Below are 21,988 nucleotides of genomic sequence, written 5' to 3' on the forward strand. Positions count from 1 at the left end.
TAAATTCAATCAACTCTTAAAAGGGCAAAGTGAATATTCAGGCTAGTAATTATTTGTGAGGGTTTATAGCTTTTCCAAGTATAAAAATGTCTTAGGATTCTGGGTGTTGGTCCTGGGCCTTTCAACCCAGAGCCTGGGCACTGTTCCTGAACTTTCTTGCTCAAGGCTAGTACTCTACCACTTGAGCCACAGCTCCACTTCTGGCTTTTTTTGGTAATTAGAGAGAGAGGTCTTGTGGACTTTCCTGCCTAGGCTGGCTTTGAACCACAATCCTGAAATCTCAGTCTTGAGTAGCAAGGATTATAGGTGTGAGCTACCAGCACCCAGTTTGTCTTAGTATTTTTTTTTTAAATAAGAATACAAAATCTAGAACAGAACCAACTCAATCTAGAACTCCTAACAGGATATTTCTGTCTTTTTGCTTTATAGGAGTAACCATGTAACTTTTCCTCCAGAAACTAAATTGGCTTGTTAGATGTATATCATAGACTAGTAATTAACTGAGGCCAAGATTTATATTTCATGTATCTATTTATACAGTACACAGCCCAGAGAACTTGCTCAATAAATGACAGCCAGAATTTGTTTAGGAAATACTTGTCAAAAGTATGCACTGAGATGACTATATGCCCATACTTTTAAATGAGTGGCTGATAGCTGTTCAGAATGATTCCAAATTAAAAATATCAACAGTAATATTCTACATTACCCATTTGTAAGAGTACATGTCAGCTACTTTTTTTGTTTGTTTGTTTGTTTTGGGTCCGGTCGTGGGGCCTGAACTCTGGGCCTGAGCGCTGTCCCTCAGCTCTTCAACTCAAGGCTAGTGCTCTACCACTTGAGCCACAGCGCCACTTCCAGCTTCTTTCTTTTTGCTTATGTGGTGCTGAGGAATCGAACCCAAGGCCTCATGCATGCAAGGCAAGCGCTTTACCACTGAGCCACCTTCCCAGCCCATGTCAGCTACTTTTTTTCCATGGCTCAGAAAATTACCAGGAACAACTAAGTAATGCTGTCATATTAAACCTATATAATCCTACTTTTATAACTCTTTTAGTTCTTTGGTTTCATACTCCTCCTATATGAAGTCTTTTGTTCCAATAGGGAACAAATATACTGTATGTATTTTGAACCTTTGCCATTTTAACTGTTTTCCGGATTAAATTCAAATGTCCTTGCTTTAAAGATTCTGAGAACCTATTGTTTCAGAAAATTGTGGGCTAGTGGACAGCCAAAATTTTGGATCCAAACTGTTCTGTTGAAAAAATATGCAGATAACCTATAAACAAAAAACCAAAGCACAAAAAAAAACCCCACCAAGAAACAAAACCTATTCACCAGTCATGTACCACTTCCCCTCACTTGCCTGGAAATTAAACATTAGCATCAATATGACAAGGACAGAGATAGAGCTTCAGCAAAAATGCACACAAATAAATGAAGCTAATATATATGGCTTTTGAGCTCAAGAGGCATTGTCAAAGGGGACTTGATCTTTGTTTTTTGAAATGATTTTCCTATGTTATGCAGGCTGGCCTCAAATTACTGGGCTCAAATGATTCTCTTATTCCCAGCCTCTCAAGAGCTGACACTACCATACCTATCTACTTTGAATCTAAAGCTAAAGATACAATCCCGTTCCTCCTATCTCAAATGTTACCTCTTATTACTACTTGTACCACATTAAATTTATTCTTAAGATAAGACAAAAACTATAGTGTCAACCTTATTATAAAACTATGTGTAATTATATAGTAAAATGGAAATAACTTACTAATAACTGAGCATGTCATAAATTTATCTTGAGTCTTTTCTTCAAATTTTTCTTTAGCTTTTTTGGACCACTGTGCTGCTCTTTTACATGGCTCAATGTATGCCAGCTTACATTTAATTGCCTGTGTCAAACAAAATCCCACCATTAAGTGAACTTAGTTTCGGGCTTTTTAGTACTTTTAGTACTTTTAAAGTACTAGGTAAGTGTAGAAAAGTTATCTTCATAGAGCTCAGAGGCAGAGTACTTGCCAAGCATCCTTGGCCCTGAAAAAAAGCTGCCAAAACACAAATTAATCTTTGTGGTTGCATTTAGAAACAAATGTGTGATGGCTTTTTATAAGAAAGTACTTTATAAATGATTGGAATTAAATATTTGATGAAGTACTGCACATTCATATACTAGAAATTTTCATTTAAAGAGTTAGAAAGAAGTGAGAAAAGCAGGTTTAATGGACTATTTTTTATCTAATCTTTCTTATAAAAATTTAAATAATATAGGAAAATATAAATTACAAATAAGCCTCCTTATTCTACTTTGGACATTCCTTTTCACAGAGATCAGCAGTTCAAGTGTTTTTACACATTCTTCCACATTGCTCTTTCTATTGCAGGTATATATATACATATATTTATGTGTGTGTGTGTGTGTGTGTGTATATATACATATACTTAAAATCACAATACTTTTGAAATGAACTTTTTCTCAATCAGTGTGCCATGAAAGTGAAACCCTCCACATTATATACTGCAAAATGATATATTAAAAGTTGCAGACCAGGAACTACTTAGAAATAAACATAAAATATTTATAATGAATATTTATTTGCCCCATATACTTATTATTGCAGAGCTTAGGATCATACATGTTTAGGCAAGTGCTCTACCACTGAGCTGCAATCCCCACAGCCTCCACATAATACTTCTTACATAGTATCTAGTGATACTTACCTATAGCCCTTCTATCAGAACCTATTTAGAGACAAGAATGATGGTTAACAGAAATGCTTCCAATGGAGGAAAAAGCAAAGGACTTCTAAAAGTACTTTCATATTTGTAGAACTCAGAACAAGTAGATTACCTTCTCTGGAGTATTCAGAAACTCATCCTTTATTTTACGCATCTCTCTAACGGTTATTTTTGCAGTATTTCCAAAGTCTACATATTTAACTTCAACTTCCCGATGTCCAGGCAGTCCTTTAAAAATTGTATAATTAGAAACCACAACTGTACAGACTTCTACCAGACTGCTTTCTGTGCTTTAAACACTGACCTTTTTGGAATCACTCAAAATATATGGTTGACTTTATTCTCTCACAACACATCTATGTACAGTGTGTTATGGAACTTGTTGATATTTCAAATTTAAAGACTATTATGGTAAAATGAAAAATAAGGTAGCATTCCAATATGAGAATGAAGATTAGCATTTCTATTGGCATGTAGAAGCTGATGGCACAGCACTGATACTTAAGAGGACACTTCATACAACTTAGACCCCATAATAGTGAACACCTGTGATATAACTACAGAGACATGTTATTACAGGGGTAAGGCTACCATGTGGTTGCTTCCCCATTTTAATCTCCAGGTAAAACAAATATTTTAGTTCTTCCAGTGCCGTTAGATTTTTACCCTTGGTTCAAGATACTTGGAGATGTAATTTTAAGCAAGCAAAACCAAGGGTATGTGATAGAATTTAACAAACACTATTTTTAATCTATTATTATTGTTGTTATAATCACCCAAATTATCAACCGAACCAGTAGCCATGGGAAGTCTCAAATTTGCCTTTTACTTATTTCTTTTCTGAGGAAACAACTGGGAGGGGATAACCCAAAGAAAGGAGTATACAAGTTGTGAAACTGGTGTCTAGAAAACAAGAGGTCCAATATAGAACAATGTACATTGCCATGTGAAAGAAGTTTCCAGAATAACAGATTTGTAGTAAAACTAAGGGCTAATCATTCTAGAAGACCGTTTCATGGTACAAACAAACACCTAAAAAATCTGATCATGTGGAAAGTTGTTTTTAAGTATCAGGAAAATATAACTACAAAGTAAAGGAAAATAAGTGAAAATAGGCATAATTATTAAGTCAGAATTAAACAAAGTATATTTTAAGATGTAGCAATGAAAATATTTACATAGAATATGGATTTAAGTGAATCTGTGATACAAGACTGGCAGAGAGAGGGAGGAAGAAATGGTTATAGAGAGATCTAAGACTTACAGAATACCAAGTAAATAATAATTATGCAGATCTGGAGCAGGGACAGAAGTAATACATATTATTAAAAAGAATTAACACAAGTAAACACCGAAGCAAAATAAATAACCTAAACAGCTATAAAAATGGAAAGTAACTGGATTTGAGGGTAGGAGTGGCATGTTATTAACGTCTTTTAGCACAATCCAGCTTTTTAAATTAAGCAGACATTAGAAAATAAAATAAGTTACCAAATATGATCTCAAAGATTGAGTTCAGCAGAGCTATAGAAAGTGCAGGAAAATGAACTGAGTCACAAATGCAGTTCCATTTCCACCCTCAAAGTCACCATGTAAGCTACATCTTGCTGAATGTTACTCTTCAAATATTTTAGATGTCATTTTGTTCTCAAAAAACTGCCCTGAAGGCAACAATTCCCACTTACAAGTAGTTGCCAAGACTTGCAGTGCCATGAAAACAATGTTCTGATTTGTCCCATGTTTATCAAAATGTACAGAGTGAGCTGGTGGCTCATGCCTTAATCCTAGCTACTTAGGAGGCTGAGACCTGAAGATGGTGGTTCAAACCCAGCTTGGGCGTGTATACATCTATATATGTATGTATATACACATACATATACACATACACCTACACACTAGTATGTTGAGTGCTAATATTTCTATCCTCTCCAAAATTCTTATTGTGCTAATATTTCTATCCTCTCCAAAATTCTTATTGAAACTTAGTTCTCAATGTGGCACTGTTACGACATTTGGCCTGCAGCGGCGACTGTATCTTGAGGGCTCCTTCCTTAGTTGCTGAGTGAGAGAAGTTTGACCCTTTTCTTAAACCTTTTAGCCTTCTGCTATTTAAGAACATAGTATTGCTATGCCCCAGTGACTCACACTTGTAATATTAGCTACTCAGGAGGCTGAGATCTGAAGGTCATGGTTCAAAGCCAGCCTGGGCAGGAAAGTCTGAGACTCTCACGGGAAGTGGTGCTGGGGCTCAAGTGGTAAAGCACTTGCCTTGAGCTGAACTGCTGAGGGACAGCGCCTAAGCCCAGAGTTCAAGCTCCACAACCCACCCACACACAAAAAAGAATATAGTATTTCTTGACTTGGCAGACAGAGCAAAAAGGATATATCTTAGGTCAGAGACATGAGGTTTACCAGCCAGGGTTTTGATTTAGGATTTCCAAATGTTCAAAACTGTGAGAAATAATTTTTTATTGTTTAAAAAGTTCAGTCTTTGGTATTGTTTTATCACAAATAGACCAAGATGTTCATAAGAACTATATTTTAAAAGTATTTAAAGACTAACTGCTAGTTAAATTTAAATCGGCAATGACAAAAGAGAAAACTTAGGCTGGAAGACTAAATAGTCTGGGTATAAGATATGGACTTTTTATATATTAGAAATTAATCGTAGGGATTTTAGATTACTTTAATAATGGGAAAAACATTTTAAAATGTCAAGATAAACTAACTTCATCCTTCTAATAAGATGATACATATATTCAAGCTAGAAAGCGTATTAAAAATACGTGACAAAATGCTATGACAAAATACCTGATACTGGGTAGGTTACAAAGGAAAGGTTTATTCTGGCTCAAGATCCTAGAGCCTGTGGCAACAGTATCTGTTTGGCTTTATTTTAAGAAAAGTCTAAGGGAAAGTGGGCATATGTAAAAAAAGCAAAATGAGGAAAATACCTGACTTGTAACAATCCACTGTCTGAATAACTAATCAATCCGGTCCTTCATAAGCTAGAACCACTCTTGCACAAAAGGCATTAATGTATTCATGCAAGTTCCACTCTCATCACCCAAACATCTCTCACTAGGCTACTCCTGTCAGTACTGCTACATTGAAGACCAAGTCTCAACTTGAATTTTATTGATGAAAAACCATTAGCAAAACATAATACATGGACTAAGTTGCCTATAGTATATCCACCTTCTGAAACTATGAAGAGTGATAGGGAATTGTTCTCTTAGCCAAGTCTCTTTTAGCTAGTACCTTCATTTTCATGAATCATCTGGTTCTAATCCTATTAATTTTTTATTATTTTGTGAGTTAAATTCCATTCATTCACTTGAGGATATGAGAATTGTAGAGAAAGATATTGGACCAATTAGCAAATAATTTCCAGGAAAGAGGAATAGTAAATCAAAAAGGAGACGAAGAGGACACAAAGAGTAATGTCAATTTGTACCTTTACAAGCAGGTATTATGAAGCTAGTGGTCACTTTACTTCTCTATACTATTACTAGTTTTTTTTAATGTATGTATATAGTTTTCTAGCCAGATTCCCAATGATTAATGTTAGAAGTCTAAGATTGACCTCCCAAAATTACTACTATCTTTCTAAAGAAAGGTACAGTAAATGGTAAGATCAAATAATACTACTTGCAAAGCTTTTAATCAACTAAAAAGTACTTGTTTTGAAGCATAATATTTCCTGTGAAAATAGCATGCACTTTCCTACCAGTAACTTTTGCTCGGTACCAAACTCCATCTTCAAATTTAGCTACACAGGCTTGATCTTGAACTGGACAAAGGATTTCCAGACTTTCCCCATCTTCACCTTTATAGAATTCCTCAACTGTCTTCAATAGAAACAAAAAATCGAAGTTCTCTATCTAAGAAAGGAATAAAGCACTGTAATTTTATAGTATGTTAAAATTTAAATGTTGAACATATTATTAAGAAACCTTAAAACTGGCATTAATTTATCAATTATGCTAAATAATTTAAATAGCATGAAATTTGCTTATGAAAAGATGAGAAAATAACATTGTTATATAATTTAGTGCTTATCTACTTTTTCTCTATACATATATACATCTACTGTACCTTTAAACTTTTGCTTTTATCAAAACTAGACTTACACATACAATTTAATAAAAAACATTTTCCTCTCAACTGTTAGTCTTCCTGTTTCTCTAACTGTTCAACGAGTACTTTTAGAACATAATTAATTTTTTCCTATCTGGACGATTCCACATTGTTTCTGGCTGTTTGCTTTATAAGTCTCTCATAAGCTAGCACAATTAGGCTAGCACATTGTAGGCAGAATGTGTCACCTTCTGAAATTATGTGGTTATCATCATGCTGTTATTTAGCTTAATTCTTCCACTGAGCAGGAGCTACCTGCTGAATGTTCCCAAAGATAAGTATTATATCCAAAGGTTTGATGAATGTATGTTAAACCTTTTTGGATAAACTACATTATAGAGCATACAAGTTGTAGTAAATCAGAAAATGTAATACTTTATGACTACTTTTTTCCCAGAGCTAGGATTTGAACTCAGTGTCTAATGCTTACTAGATAAATACTCTATCACTTGAGTCATGCTTTTAGTCTTTTTCGCTTTTAGTTTTTCTATAGGGTCTTGCATTTGGCCCTGGCTGGCATCATAGATATATACACTATCAACTTTTCACTGAGTCAGGATCTAACTTTTTGGCTGAACACTGTGATACTCCTGTTTCTAGCTCCCTTATAACTAGGATTACAGATTACAGCCCATTAGTCAGTCTATATGGTTTTTCATGTATTAAACTTCATCTATTGTTTGGAGTGATCATTTTGACTTCTCATTATATTTTTTCCCTTATGATCACCAACTAATTCATGTCCAATTTCTTATCAATCATTCATCTAATAGTTTTTAAGTAAAATGATGACTTTCAAATCATAATACAGTAAGGTTACATTACTAAATTTTTTATTAGATGGGGTTATTTGATGGTCTTTAAAATTCTTTCTATATTCCTACAGTACCCCCCAAAAATCAAGTATAGTTAATCAGTTCTCCAAACGCTTATCATTAAAGTTAAAAAAAGACTATTAAACTTGCCAGGCATCACCTGTAACCCTACTCAGGAGGCTTAGATCTGAAGATCTTGGTTCAAAGCCAGACTGAGCAGGTAAGTCCATAAGACTCTTATCTCCAATTAATCTCCAGAAAACCACAAGTAGAGCTGTGGCTCAAAGTGGTAGAGCACTAGCCTTGAGCAAAAAAGCTCCAGGAAAGCACCCAAGTCGTGAGTTCAAGCCCAACAACCTATTTAAACAAAAAGGTCAGCACCAGTGGCTCACGCCTATAATCCTAGCTACTTAGGAGGCTGAGATCTGAGGATTGCAGTTCAAAGCCAGCCCAGGAAGGAAAGACTGAGACTCTTATCTCCAATAAACCACTCTGAAAACCAGAAGTGGTACTGTGGCTCAAGCAGTAGAACGCTAGCCTTGAGCTGAAGAGCTGAGGGACAGTGCCAAGCCCAGAGTTCAAGCCTCATGACCACACCCCCCCCCCCCAAAAATGTATATATATGTATATATTAAACTCTAATTCAAATGGGGGAAAATGAGGCAGAATCCGTTTTAAAATAATGATGCAAATAGAAATATTCTGAATTTCTCCTTGGAGTCAAAGCAGACACTCTGAAAACATTACAGGATGGAATAGGAGAAACCCTAGGTCTCCTTGGCCCAGGCCGAAATTTTCTTAATAGAGACCCAGAAACACAACAAATCAAAGAAAGGTTGGACAAATGGGATTGCATGAAGTTGCAGAGCTTCTGCATGGCAAAGGACATAGCTAGCAAGATCAATAGAAAGCCCACGGATTGGGAGAAGATCTTCACTAGCCATACAACAGACAAGGGTCTCATATCTAAAATATACCTGGAACTCAAAAAATTAAATCCCCCAACAACAAATCCTCAAAGAAACAACTGCCCAATAAATAAGTGGGCTAAAGACTTAAACAGAAACTTCTCTGAAGAAGAAAGAAGGATGGCCAATAGACACATGAAGAAATGCTCAACCTCCCTAGCCATAAAAGAAATGCAAATCAAAACAACATTGAGATACCACCTCACCCCAGTTAGAATGGCAAAAATCAAGAACTCTAACAACAACAGATGCTGGAGGGGATGTGGACAGAAGGGAATCTTACTTCATTGTTGGTGGGAGTGTAAACTTGTTCAACCACTTTGGAAAGCAGTATGGAGGTTCCTCAAAAGACTTCACATAGAACTCCCCTATGACCCAGCAATCCCACTTTTGGGCATTTATCCCTTAAAGCTACCAGCACAACTATGTTTATTGCAGCATTATTTACCATAGCTAAGATATGGAACCAACCCAGATGCCCCTCAGTAGATGAATGGATCAAGAAAATGTGGTATATATACACAATGGAATTCTATGCCTCCATCAGAAAGAATGACATTGCCCCATTTGTTAGGAAATGGAAAGACTTGGAAACAATTATATTAAGTGAAGTAAGCCAAGCCCAAAAAAACATAGGTCCCATGGTTTCCCTTATTTGCAATATCTAGTATATGTCTGAGACAAGCAGAAAAGGTCAGATAATGTGATGTTAGGAAAATGAACCCTTAGATATGTATTTAAATGTTTTTTTTTCTTTCATGCATTTGTTTCTAATGCATTTATAAGATTATTTCTTTGTTGCTTTGTATGTCCCTCCCCCACAGTATAACCCCTGCTTTCACTATATTTGATGTCAGTATAATTTGTGGAGGAGAAGGGGAAAAACAAGTCGTTTAAGGATAAAGGTGGACCCGTTGCAACAATGAGAAGTACAAGTTGTCATGTCGAAAACGAACTTTACAACTTTGGTGGGGGGGGGAGGGTTGGGTGGGGGGACCGGGGAGGGGGGGGAGGCTGGGAAGGGATGGGAAGGGTAAACAAAGGAGGAGGCTGCAATGCTTGATAAGAAATGTACTCATTATCTTGCCCATGTAATTGTAACCTCTCTGTACAGTATGTTCACAATTTAAAAAAAAGAAATATTCTGAATTTCTAGATTACTCCTTTCCCCCACCCCAAACTTCTCTGTGGACCTGGGAATTGAACCAGGGGACTACAACGCAAGGCAACGCTACTCAGCTACTTGAGCCATGCTCCAATTCTTTTGCTTTGTATTTTATCTTTGAAATAGGGTCTTACTGCATAGGCTGGCCTCCAATTTGCTCCTGCCTCCACATCCCAAGTAGTATTTTATTTAAAAACGTTTAACTATCTAAGGAGATTTTAATATTCTTTCATTAATAATCAAAGATAACTTTTAAAATTCAGCAGAGAAATGATACCAAAATAGATTAGGGAGTTTTCAAGTTCTTATTCAAACACAGAATTTGGCTGAGTCAACTTTATGAAAGCTCTGGAAAACAGTCAAAAGTTTATGGAAATTGAGTAAGTCCAGTCAAGAAAAATTAATTTGTTTGTGTGTGTGTGTGCTGGGCCTGGGGCTTGAACTCAGGGCCTAGGCACTGCTCCTGAGCCTTTTTGCTCAAGGCTAGCACTCTACTATTTGATTTATAGCTCCACTTCCAACTGTTTTATGTTGTTAACTGGAGATAAACGTTTCATGGAGGGGCTGGGAAGGTGGCTCAGTGGTAGAGCGTTTGCCTTGCATACCTGAGGCCCTGGGTTCAATTCCTCAGCACCACATAAGCAAAAAAGAAAAAAGTCGGAAGTGGTGCTGTGGCTCAAGTGGTAGAGCGCTAGCCTTGAGCTGAAGAGCTGAGGGACAGCGCCCAGGCCCAGAGTACAGGCCTCACGACCGGACCCAAAAAAAAAAAAAAAAGTTTCATGGACTTTTCTGCCCAGGCTCACTTTGACCACAATGCTCAGCTCTCAGCTTCCTGTTTAGCTAGGATTATAGGTATGAGCACTGGTACACAGCAAAACTTCATCTTTTAACAGGAGATTTCCTACTTGCTCTTGCATAGCCTCCCTGAAAATATCATTGGTCATCGTCTTTTTTTTTGCTGGCTGTGGAGCCTGAATGCTGGGCTTGAGCACTGTCCCTCAGCTCTTCAGATCAAAGCTAGTGCTATAACCACTTGAGCCACAGGGCCACTTCCAGATTTTTCTGCTTATGGAATACTGAAGAATCGAACCCAGGGCTTCATGCATGCAAGGCAAGCACTCTACCACTGAGCCACTTTCCTAGCTCTGGTCATGGTCTTGTGTAGTAGCAGTCCAGATCTTGGTTCCCTTCCTTGAACCAGACAGAATATACTTACCTAATATCCAAAATGCTGAATACTTGTATTGGAATTTGTCTAAAAGGGTATTTGCAGGGCTGATGCAAGATACTATTTTTGATTCATGTTAATTTACAACACAGGTGGGGAAAATGGTAGGCAACAGGCAGTAAAAGCTACAGAAGATACTATGAACTTAGATGCCTAGGGCAAGAGTCAGATATGGCCTCAAAGGGTCTTCCAAGGTTTAATATGTTGCAAGTACTAAAAGGCAGCAACTTAATACAACTATGGTGTTTAGAGGTAGGCCTTTGGGAAGAACTTACAGACTTAAGGATAGAGCCATCCTGACTGATTCCTGATGGTTTTATAAGACGCAGGGGACAGAACAGAGGAAGCATAAGTGTGCTCCTTTTCTCTTGCTTTATACCACATTGGGACCACTAGATGAAGCCTTTTAACCTTGGACTTCCTACTGTGAGACAAAATGCACTTTTCTTTATAATGTAACTAGTCTGTGGTAGTATGTTATTGTCAACAAAAAAGGGAATAGTATCTTTCATAGTATGTGTCAATGCCTGATAAATCTTTAAATATGGGGGGGAGTGGAATCAAGGAGAGAGAGAATAGAGAAAACTGATACTAAGAAGAGGTGCTATTGCTATAAATAAAATGTAAACATGTCTTTGGAACTGGTTCACAGAGGTTAGTAGACTCAGGAGGACTAGGCTGGAAAACTATAGAGTGCTATTAAGCAGAGTGATAAGAGTAATTCCAATGAGGACTCTGAAAACAAAGGAGATTAAGAAATATCTCAAATAGAAATCAGGATTTTACTGAAAACTGGAAAAGATGCCATTTTGTTACACTATAGATAAAAACCTGCATGTCCTAAGACTTTAAGGTATTAACAATGATGGAGTAGTTTATTTGGAGGAGAAATTTCAAAGCAGCAAAGCATTCAGACGGTTTCAGGGATATTAGTGGTTGATTTGAGTCTAATAGTGAAACTCAGGAGCAAAAAGAACTAGGGTAAGAAATTTGGAAAATGGATAGGCTGCTCAAGAGAGCAAAGAAAAAGCATGCAAGGTGTAACTAAGAAACAGCTTGCTAAGAGCTAGGATAAAAGAAAACCAGAGCCAGGCTCTAGTAGTTTACACCTTTAATCCTAATTTGAGATTTGAGAATTACAGTTTCAAGTCAGCCTAGGCAGGAAAGTCTGTAAAATTCTCATCTCTAATTCACCAGCAAAAAGGTCTTAGAAAAGTTGTAGCTCAAATGGCAGAGCATCAGCCTTGAGCAAAAAAAAGCTATAGGACAGCGATTAGGCCCTGAGTCCAAACTCTGGTACCAACATAAAAACTAGACAAAACAGGGGGCTGGGAAGGTGGCTCAGTGGTAGAGCGCTTGCCTTGCAATGCATGAAGCTCTGGGTTCGATTCCTCAGCACCACATAAGCAAAAAGAAAAAAGCCGGAAGTGGCGCTGTGGCTCAAGTGGTAGAGCACTAGCCTTGAGCTGAAGAGCTGAGGGACAGTGCCCAGGCCCAGAGTTCAGGCCCCACAACCGGACCAAAAAATAAATAAATAAGAAAACCAGACAAAACAAATGACAATAAAAAAAACAACAAAAACCCAGATATTTAAAATCAGGACAGTGGAAAAGAGATTTGAAGATGAATCTCAGAAATCTTCAGGTCTCTTCCTCTTTTATCATGTACCCAAAGGCCTTTCACAGTTTCTTGAAATTCGTGCTATACAAGTGACCTTAGTAACAAAACCAGCACAGTACTGGAACAAAAACTACACACAGACCAATGGACAGAAGACTCACTGAAGACAGAAATAAGTCCAAGCAAGTACAGCCATCTGATTCTTGACAAGGGTACCAAAAACATATACTGGAGAAAAAAAGACACGCTCTCTTTGATGACTGGGAAAACTGGATAGCCAAAGATATAGAAGACTAACACTAGATCCCTATCTCTCTTCTTGTACAAAATTAGACTTCTTAAGAATTACCAGAGGAAACACTAGGAAAACACTCAACGATAAAGATATAGGCAATAACTTTGTAAACAGGATTCTAAAATCTCAAGAGGAGCAGAAATAAAAAATAAACTGCATCAAATTAGAAAGCTTTTGCACATCAAAATCATCAACAGAGTGAAAAGACACTTTCTGAATGAAAGATAATCTGTTGGATATTCATCCAACATGTGATTGATATTCAGAATAATATGTAAAGAACACAAAAATTAAACCAAAGAACAAGTAATCCAAACAATGAATGAGTATATGAGCTGAACATTTTTTCAGTGAAGAAATACAAATGGCCAATATATTCATGAAAAACAATGTTCAACATCCCTAGCCATCAATACAAATTGAAACCACACATTGAGATTTCATGTTACTCTCGTCAAGAAAACAAACAGCAACAAGTTGTCCAGGATGCATGCTGAGGGAGTGAGGGAAAACATTTACTGCTGGGATGAATATTAGTCCAGCTACTTATAAAAATTGGTATGGGGGCTGGGAAAGTGGCTCAGTATTAGAGTGCTTGCCTCGCATGCATGAGGCCCTGGGTTCGATTCCTCAGTACCACATAAACAGAAAAAGCTGGGAGTGGCACTGTGGCTCAAGTGGTAGAGCACTAGCCTTGAGCTAAAGAGCTGAGAGACAGTGCCCAGGCCCAGAGTTCAGGCCCCATGACCAACAAAAATAAAAAATAAAAATAAAATAAAAAATAAAAAAATTGGTATGGAAATTTCTCAAACTATTAAAAATATTTTGATCCAGCCATATCACTGAGTATATATTCAAAAGAACCAAAGTACAAATACTATAGAGATAACTGTATACTCATGTTTATAATTAAACTATTCACAATAGCCAAATTATGGCATTAGCCCATGTGCCCATCAAGTGTTACAACTGGTAAAGGGCTTCCCTAGATGTTCCGAGTTCAATCTCTAAGCATTTAAAAAACCAAAACATACAGAATTTAGGGAAAAAAAATGGAGGAAAAGCATCATGATATTAAATTAGGCATAATTTCTTGGCTATGACATCAAAAGTATAAGCAACAAAATAATAAACTGTACTTAATAAAATTAAAAACAAGTGGATCAAAGACACTCTGAATAGAGTCAAATAGGAGAAAATGCTTTTAAGTCATATATATACATATATATATATATATCTGACAAGGATTAAATATTCAGAGTGAAGTTGAAGGCATGGCTCAAATGGTAGAGCTCCTGCCTAGCAGAATGTATAGAACTACAATCTAACAAAGTTTATTTCAACACTGTTAAAAGGACTGAGTAGATATGTCTTCATAGAATATATACATATAGAACATAAACTTGTAAAGATATTCAACATCATTAGTCAATAGGGAAATGCAGATAAAAATCCAGTAGGCTACCACTCCCCACTTACTGGAGACAGTGGCTCACACTTGTAATCCTAGCTACTTGGGAGACTGAGAGTTAAGATTCAAAGCCAGCCCTATAGGATCATATGAAATGATGCTTATTGAAATGAACTTCATAAAATGGAAACAAGGGTTTTTTAACTGTATTATTTGCGGTTCTTTTTTCTTTTGTTTATTCCCTTTTGTCACTATTTTTTATTTTTGTATCCTTTGTCTTGTAAGTTTATCTGATTTAGGGAGGGGAAAGGGAAGCACAGAATTGGTGGGACAAAGGGTGAACCAATTCAGCAGTGATACGCATTAAACACTTTGTTAGAAATGAACTACACAACTTATGGGGAGGAGGTCAGGAGAGGAGAAACTGGGAGTAAATGTGGGAGAGGGTGACACTGTTCAAAAAGAAATGTATTTATTACCTGACACGTAACCCCTCTATACATCCCCTTACAATAAATTTTTTTTTAAAGCCAGCCTAGGCAGGAAAAGTTTGTGAGACTCATCTCCAATTAATCACCAACAAGCTGAAGTGGAACTGTGGCTCAAGTGGTAGGACACCAGCCTTGAGTGAAAAAGCTAAAAGAAGTGCCCAGGTCCCCAGTTCAAGCCCCAGTACTGGCACACACTTACAAAATAAAAAGCAGGGCTGGGAACTTGGCTCAGTGGTCGAGTGCTTGCCTAGCATGCATGAGGCCCTGGGTTCAATTCCTCAGTACCACATAAGCAGAAAAAAGCTGGAAGTGGCGCTGTGGCTCATATGGCAGGGCACTAGCCTTGAGATGGAGAGCTGAGGAACTGCGCCCAGGCCCAGAGTTCAGCCCCCATGACAGACCAAAAAAGGCAGTAAGTAACTTACTAAGGACATAGGGAAACTGAGGATCATGGTTCTAGGCCAGCCTAGGCATTCTATGAGACTCATCTCTGAGTAACTACCAAAAAGCCAGAAGTGAAGCCTCCTGAGTAGTAAGATTACTGACATGAGCCACTGGAACCTAGCTTCTTATGGTTATTAAGTTAATTCACACAAAGGCTTACACTCTAAAGACTAACTCATAAAGGATGAGTCAGTTGATAGAAAACTGAGAAATGATGAACTAATTGTTATTACTAGCTATCTAAACAAACCTATCAGGAATATATCCAACCGAGTTCAATTTGAGAAACCTTTAATCAACTTGGAGAGCTCAAATTCCTAAGACTACTTAGCAAATAAGAGGTCTCAGTAAAAATGTTAATTATAAGTAAATAATTGTATGTTCATAGTCAAAAGAATATATGACTTTCTTTTGCTAGCTCTGAGCTTTCCTAGTCTCTAGAGTTCAGAGGTTAGCAAGCACATTGGTACATTATCATTCATTGTTCTTTCCCTCCATCGTTTCATTAACTTAAAGCAGGAAGAATTCTTTCAATTTGCTAGGAATCCTATGGACCTCTTTTTTTTTTCCCTATGGACCTCTTTAAGTTGCAGTTCCTAAGAAATTTAAATGTGTAAAAGGCTTGTCAGTGGTTTGTTCTAGCTAATATTCACATTGGACATTCATTCTCATTATACATTACTATTTTTTTAAAAAAAAATCTCAAACGAACATTGTATACTTACCAATTGGAGATAGAAATCTGCAGGACTATTTATATGACAAACCATAACGGAAACATCTGTCATTTCTTTAGGCAAGATAGGTGGATGATAAGGTAAAGTCATATTTTTTTCAGTGTGACTTCTTGGTGATTGTGACCTAAACCTAGTTAAAAGCATAATAAACAAAAGCCATTTTCTTCAAGTCTCTGCTCTCTTAGTGACTTGATCTGAAGAACAGAGATCCTACATAGACTGATTCATTTATAAAAAGTAGTTCCTTTCCGATTTCTTATTGTATTTCTTGGTATTGTTTCTAATTATTAAACCAAATTAAACAAGAACTCAGTAATTAGCCTTCTAACTAGTGTCAAGACATTTTTGAACTGAAAGTACTGTTTCTACTTTATCTCTGAATTGACTGCATTGATATCTATGGTCTATAGGATGTGCTCAGTTAGGCCAGCAAGGAGTATCTGTGAGCTTTCCCGGTCCTGGACATTACTTTTATTTTTGAAGACCTAGTTAGGTTGTTTCTAGAGTCATGTAATCACCCATGACTGAAAGTTAGCATCTTCCATTACCTTTCTGGCTACTTATGTCATCTTACTGTTTATTCCTCAGAAATGAAGGAAAAGGAAGCTAAGTATTAAAGGTTCTGACATTAATTAATGTTGCTAATTATAGATCAGTGATCAGGATATCATTCTAAAAGTTATTTTAAATTTGGAATAGCGAAACTGTTAATTCCTAGAACTCTAAGGGAGCTGCTTATGAGTCTCAAAAAATGTTAGTACCTAAACATATTTTTTTTTATTTTTTAGGGTCCGGTCGTGGGGTCTGAACTCTGGGCCTGGGCGCTGTCCCTCAGCTCTTCAGCTCAAGGCTAGCGCTCCACCACTTGAGCCACAGCACCACTTCCGGCTTTTTTCTTTTTGCTTATGTGGTGCTGAGGAATCGAACCCAGGGCCTCAGGCATGCAAGGCAAGCGCTCTACCACTGAGCCAACTTCCCAACCCCCTAAACATATTTTTTAAGACATCCTAAATTATCTCTCCTTTCAAATCAAATTTAACAGTGAGATGTTCACAATTAGACCTAGAAATCCTGTTCACAATATTGTTAACCTCTAAGGATATGTTGAGGTTTACTTCAGAGCCCATGGTTTCTTAAGGTAAAACCTGCTGTTCCTATTTTTAGCTACAATATTGAAGAATGTTAAATTCCAACAAGTTACTTACCTTGCTAGTTCCATAAAAACCAATGCATCTCTAAGAGATACAGGCATATCACTGCTTATTTTATTTGTTGGTGGTTTCTGTAGATCTACAATAAGCACATCATCCTCTTCTCTAAAAACTTTCATTAAAACAGCCTTGTTATTTACCATTTTCAAAAATTCTACTTTTGCTTCTTCTTTCCAGCCTTCACTCTGGAAAAGAAGTAAAATTCCAAATTAGTGAGTAATTTAACTACCTCTAATGTTACAGTATCTGGATATACTAACTAATCTGCAACTTAAGAGCCTAGACACTGAACCAACGCCATATTTTAAGAAATAGGGATTGGGTTCGGAGGGATGAAGGAGGGTGATGAAAGGGGTGACACTGATCAAGATGCACTGCACTTATAAGCTGGTTTCTTGAATGGTGATCCTGCTGTAAAACTAAAGATAATAAAAATGCAGGAAGAAAAGAAACAGTTGAACTCAAGTGGGATAGCATATGCCTATAATCTTGATTCTTGGAAAAATGAGGTGAAACAATCAAGAGAATTTGCAGCAAGTCTGAACACATAGTGAGATCCTGTCTTAAAAAATACAAGAAACTGAGCTGGATATGGTGGCTCATACCTGTAATCCTAGTTTCTTGAAGTAGACATGGATAGCAGTTTGAGGCCAGTTCAAAGAAGTTTACAAGACAGAAGTGGCACTGTGGCTCAAGTGGTACAGTGCTAGCCTTGGGCTGAAGAGTTGAGGGACAAGGCCCAGACCCAGAGTTCAGGACCCAAGACTGACAAAAAAAAAATTCTTTGTCTTGGATGCTAAAGCCAAAATGCAAGGAGAGATAACAAGGTAAATGGGACTCGAGAAACAAAGGACTGCCATTCATTTTGTGGTATCACTGATAATGACTCCGAGTTATTGACCACATATATGGCATATATATGCATGCAATGGAGGAAAGCTAGGAGGAGGACACAGAATCAGTGGGAAATGGGAAAACATACAACAGAGGGGCCCATCAGCTGCACTGGACATAGATAAAAATGAACTAAGCAACCCAAAGACAGTGATAGTAAGGAAGGAACTAGAGGGAATGAAGGAACAGCCTACACTAAGCAAAAGAAAGAAATATAAATATCACCTGATGTGGGAGAAATAATTGTATTGTCAAAGCTTATAGAATTCATACACTTTATAGACCATGATAATGACAATTTTCCTTGTGAAGGTTACAATGTGTTTGTGACTTTAATGATCACTATTCCACAATACTGTGAAATATGTGAAATTTATGTAATCACTTAATATCAATTAAGAAGAAAAAAGTAAAGTGAGAGAAGGGGTGGGTGACAATGTTATCAGACACTTTGTATTCATATACTGTTTTGAAGAGTGGGAACTTCTTTGTACAACCACTTAAAGTTAATAAAAAAATTTTTTTAAAAAGTTCACAAGACTCTATTTCAACAAATGGCTGGGTGCCGTGGTACATGCCTGTCATTGTCACTAACACGGGAAAGTACAAGTAGGAGGATGGCAGTTCAGCCCAGCCCAATCACAAAGTGAGACGCTGCGCTGAAAATAATCAATGGAAAGACAGGGTGGAAGCAGGGCTAAAGTGGCAGAGCACTTGCCTAGCAAGCAGGAGGCCCTGTGTTTAATCCCTAGTATTGCTAAGAAGAAGAATTTTTAACCCCCCCCCCCCACACACAAAAAAACCCCAGGTGTGGTGGTGTATGCCTTTAACACCAGGCTAGCCGAGGTAGATAACAAGGTCCTGTCCCCAACTATCAAAAGAAACACAAATTGGGGGGGAAAAAAAAGCAACAAAAAACAGCTGAGACTCAAAGGCAGTCTTTACACATATACAACATGTATGCATACTTCATAAATAGTCTCAAGGTGCTTCTAGGCACTTTCATTTTTAAAGATTAACACAAAAATTATATTTAAAAATATTAAACAAGAATGTTTTCCTAAGTGATGAAAATTCAAAAAGTAATAATATATAAATTTACAGTTGAATATTAATAATTTTTGGTTAATCTAGCTTTAATACTAACAGTATATGATATATATGCTACCTTTTTCACCCAAATGGAAAAAGTTTTAAGTTGATCTTTAAGCATTCAAATGTATATTCAATGCAAATTTCTATGATCAAACCCACAAATTCCTCAAGAATAAAAAACAAAATGCAAGTGAGGTCTTGTGGCATACAATAATAATCCCACTACTAGGGAGGCTGCTTTACACAGAAAGTTCCAGACCAGCCACAGCTATACAGTGAGATGTGTAAAAAAAAAAAAAGGAAAACTAACAATGTCACTGTCTTAAGGAAAACAGCAATGCTATTTTTTCTATCTTTTAGTTTATTCATTTCTTCATTATCTCAAGTATGCTTTGCATGGTTATTATGAGGGTGAGGATCTGCTGAATGTTGGGAATATGAGGAGTGAAGATAGAGACTCCTGCTTTCTTGTACTTCATGGTGATACTGTACATTGTTATGCACAATTCCAGTTTCCAAGGAGCTTAACTTTTCTGCGGGTACATTCAAAGCAGAATGTAATATAGGCAAAAAATAATGACCAAAATGTCAAGGAAACAGGAAATAATGTTTAGAAATATCAACTTTAGGACTAGGAAGTGGCTCAGTGGTAGAATGCTTGCCTCTCATGCATTAGGCCCTGGGTTTGATTCCTCAGCACCACATAAGCAGAAAAAGCTGCAAGTGGTGCTGTGGCTCAAGTGGTAGAGCGCTCGCCTTGAGCTGAAGAGCTGAGGGACAGGTCCCAGGCCCAGAGTTCAGGCCCCATGACTGACAAAAAAAATTAACTTTACCATACTTTAAACTTATTTCTCTATATAATTGACTCCAAAATGTAATAGTTTACTTGGATTTCATCTACAATTAAGTTCAGACTTATTCAACTCAATTTTCTTTTTTTTTTTTTGGGTCCAGTCGTGGGGCTTGAACTCTGGGCTGGGCGCTGTCCCTCAGCTCTTCAGCTCAAGGCTAGCACTCTACCACTCAAGCCACAGTGCCACTTCCGGCTTTTTTCTTTTTGCTTATGTGGTGCTGAGGAATCGAACCCAGGGCCTCTGGCTTGCAAGGCAAGCACTCTACCACTGAGCCACCTTCTCAGCCCTCAACTCAATTTTCTATTAATTAATATTTTCAATTATGGAAGCTGAAGTTCAATTTCCTCTTTTATTGGTACCAATAGTTCATTGTACAAACTATATTTATCATGATAACTGGTTGAGTCTTAATCAAAAACCTTATAGTAAATACACCGCTAAATCTGTAGAAGAAAAAAATGTCTTACTGAATTTTGTGGAACAATATCTTTCAAGGAGCATGCGTGTGCTAAGGGTGGGATGTCTTTCAACAGCTCTTCATTGTACAGTTCATATTTCCTTAGAGCCAGACATAAATCATTTACTGTAATATGCTGTGCAGTAACATGTTCTGGTCTCATATAAGTATCACCAACTCTAGGAAAAAATTCAAATATTGTTTATTGAAAATAACAATTCAAACTCTGAAGATTATTTTATCCTTAAAAGATATCATCTCTAAGGATAAGTTAAATTATCTAGAAAGTTATGTTCCAAGTTTATTATCATATCAACTTACTTTAGTTCCTAAAAGCATACTTTTATACTTAGAATAAAATCACAGATGTATTTGAACATTCATATATTCATATACTCATTCAGTTTAAAGATTAAGCTATGACCACTAAATAAACTTATAGATGGTAACTTTTTTTTAACTTTTTTTTTTAACTACAGAACCATTTCCGTTTTTACTCTGTACTAGTGCTTAAAACTCAGGGTCTGATCACTGTCTCTTAGCTTTTTTGCTCAAGGCTGGCACTCTACCACTTGAACTGTATCTCTATTTCTAGCTTTTTGGTGATTACGTGGAGATAAGAATCTCATGGACTTTCTTTCCCCGGCTAGCTTTGAAACATGATTCTCAGTTCTCAGCATCTTGAATAGCTGGAATTACAAGTGTGGACCACCACTGCCTCAGTTATTATTTCTGTTGGCCATGGGGCTTGAACTCAGGGCCTGGGCGCTGTCCTGAGCTTTTTCCACTCAAGGCTAGTACTCTACCACTTCTGAGCCAGAGCACCACTTCTGGTTTTCTGGTGATTAGATATAAGTGTCTCATGGACTTTACAGCTCGGGCAGGCTTTGAACCACAGTTCGTATCTCAGCCTCCTGAGTAGCTAGGATTACAGGCGTGAGCCAACAGGGTCTGACCCTGTCTCAGGTTCTTAGAAGACATAGAAAAACTTTTTTAATACCTAGAGGCAGTATGCCACTTTTTTAATTCTTCAAAGAAATTATATATGTGATCAAAAATTTTATCCAGTCATAATGTTAACTGTTTATTCAAAAGACATTAATTAGTACATGCTCTGAAAAAAGTTCCTTTCTAAGCTTCTCATTTAGTAATATATATCAACAATATTTTCCTTACTTAGTAGTATACATATGGAGTGCTCCATTAAAATAGAGCATATGAAAGGGAAGAAGGGAAGGCAGGAAGGAGGGAGGGAAGGCCGGCAGGCAGGCCCTAAAAAAAGAAAAAAATAAACGAAAACAATAAAATGTATGTCTTAGAAGAATGACAAGTTACTCTTCAATTTTTTCTAATTTTCTCCATTCTTACTTTCCCACTTCCCAAATGTTTCTAAACATGCTAGGAACACATAATAATTACAAAGG

General features: G+C 37.0%; 1 protein-coding gene across 1 annotated transcript in view; it reads right to left on the reverse strand.

Moving 5' to 3' along the window:
- The window catches only part of Rnf17 (ring finger protein 17), a 101,050-nt gene that overhangs the window by 38,515 nt on the left and 40,547 nt on the right, over window positions 1-21,988 (reverse strand). The window contains 6 exon segments of the mRNA XM_042685665.1: window positions 1,775-1,895; window positions 2,852-2,967; window positions 6,470-6,623; window positions 16,042-16,183; window positions 17,259-17,449; window positions 20,575-20,743. Of these exon segments, the coding sequence (XP_042541599.1) occupies window positions 1,775-1,895; window positions 2,852-2,967; window positions 6,470-6,623; window positions 16,042-16,183; window positions 17,259-17,449; window positions 20,575-20,743 (893 nt within the window).

The sequence above is a fragment of the Dipodomys spectabilis genome, unplaced genomic scaffold (genome assembly GCF_019054845.1).
Source record: "Dipodomys spectabilis isolate Male_0828 unplaced genomic scaffold, ASM1905484v1 ptg000095l, whole genome shotgun sequence".
Classification (NCBI taxonomy): Eukaryota; Metazoa; Chordata; class Mammalia; order Rodentia; family Heteromyidae; genus Dipodomys; species Dipodomys spectabilis.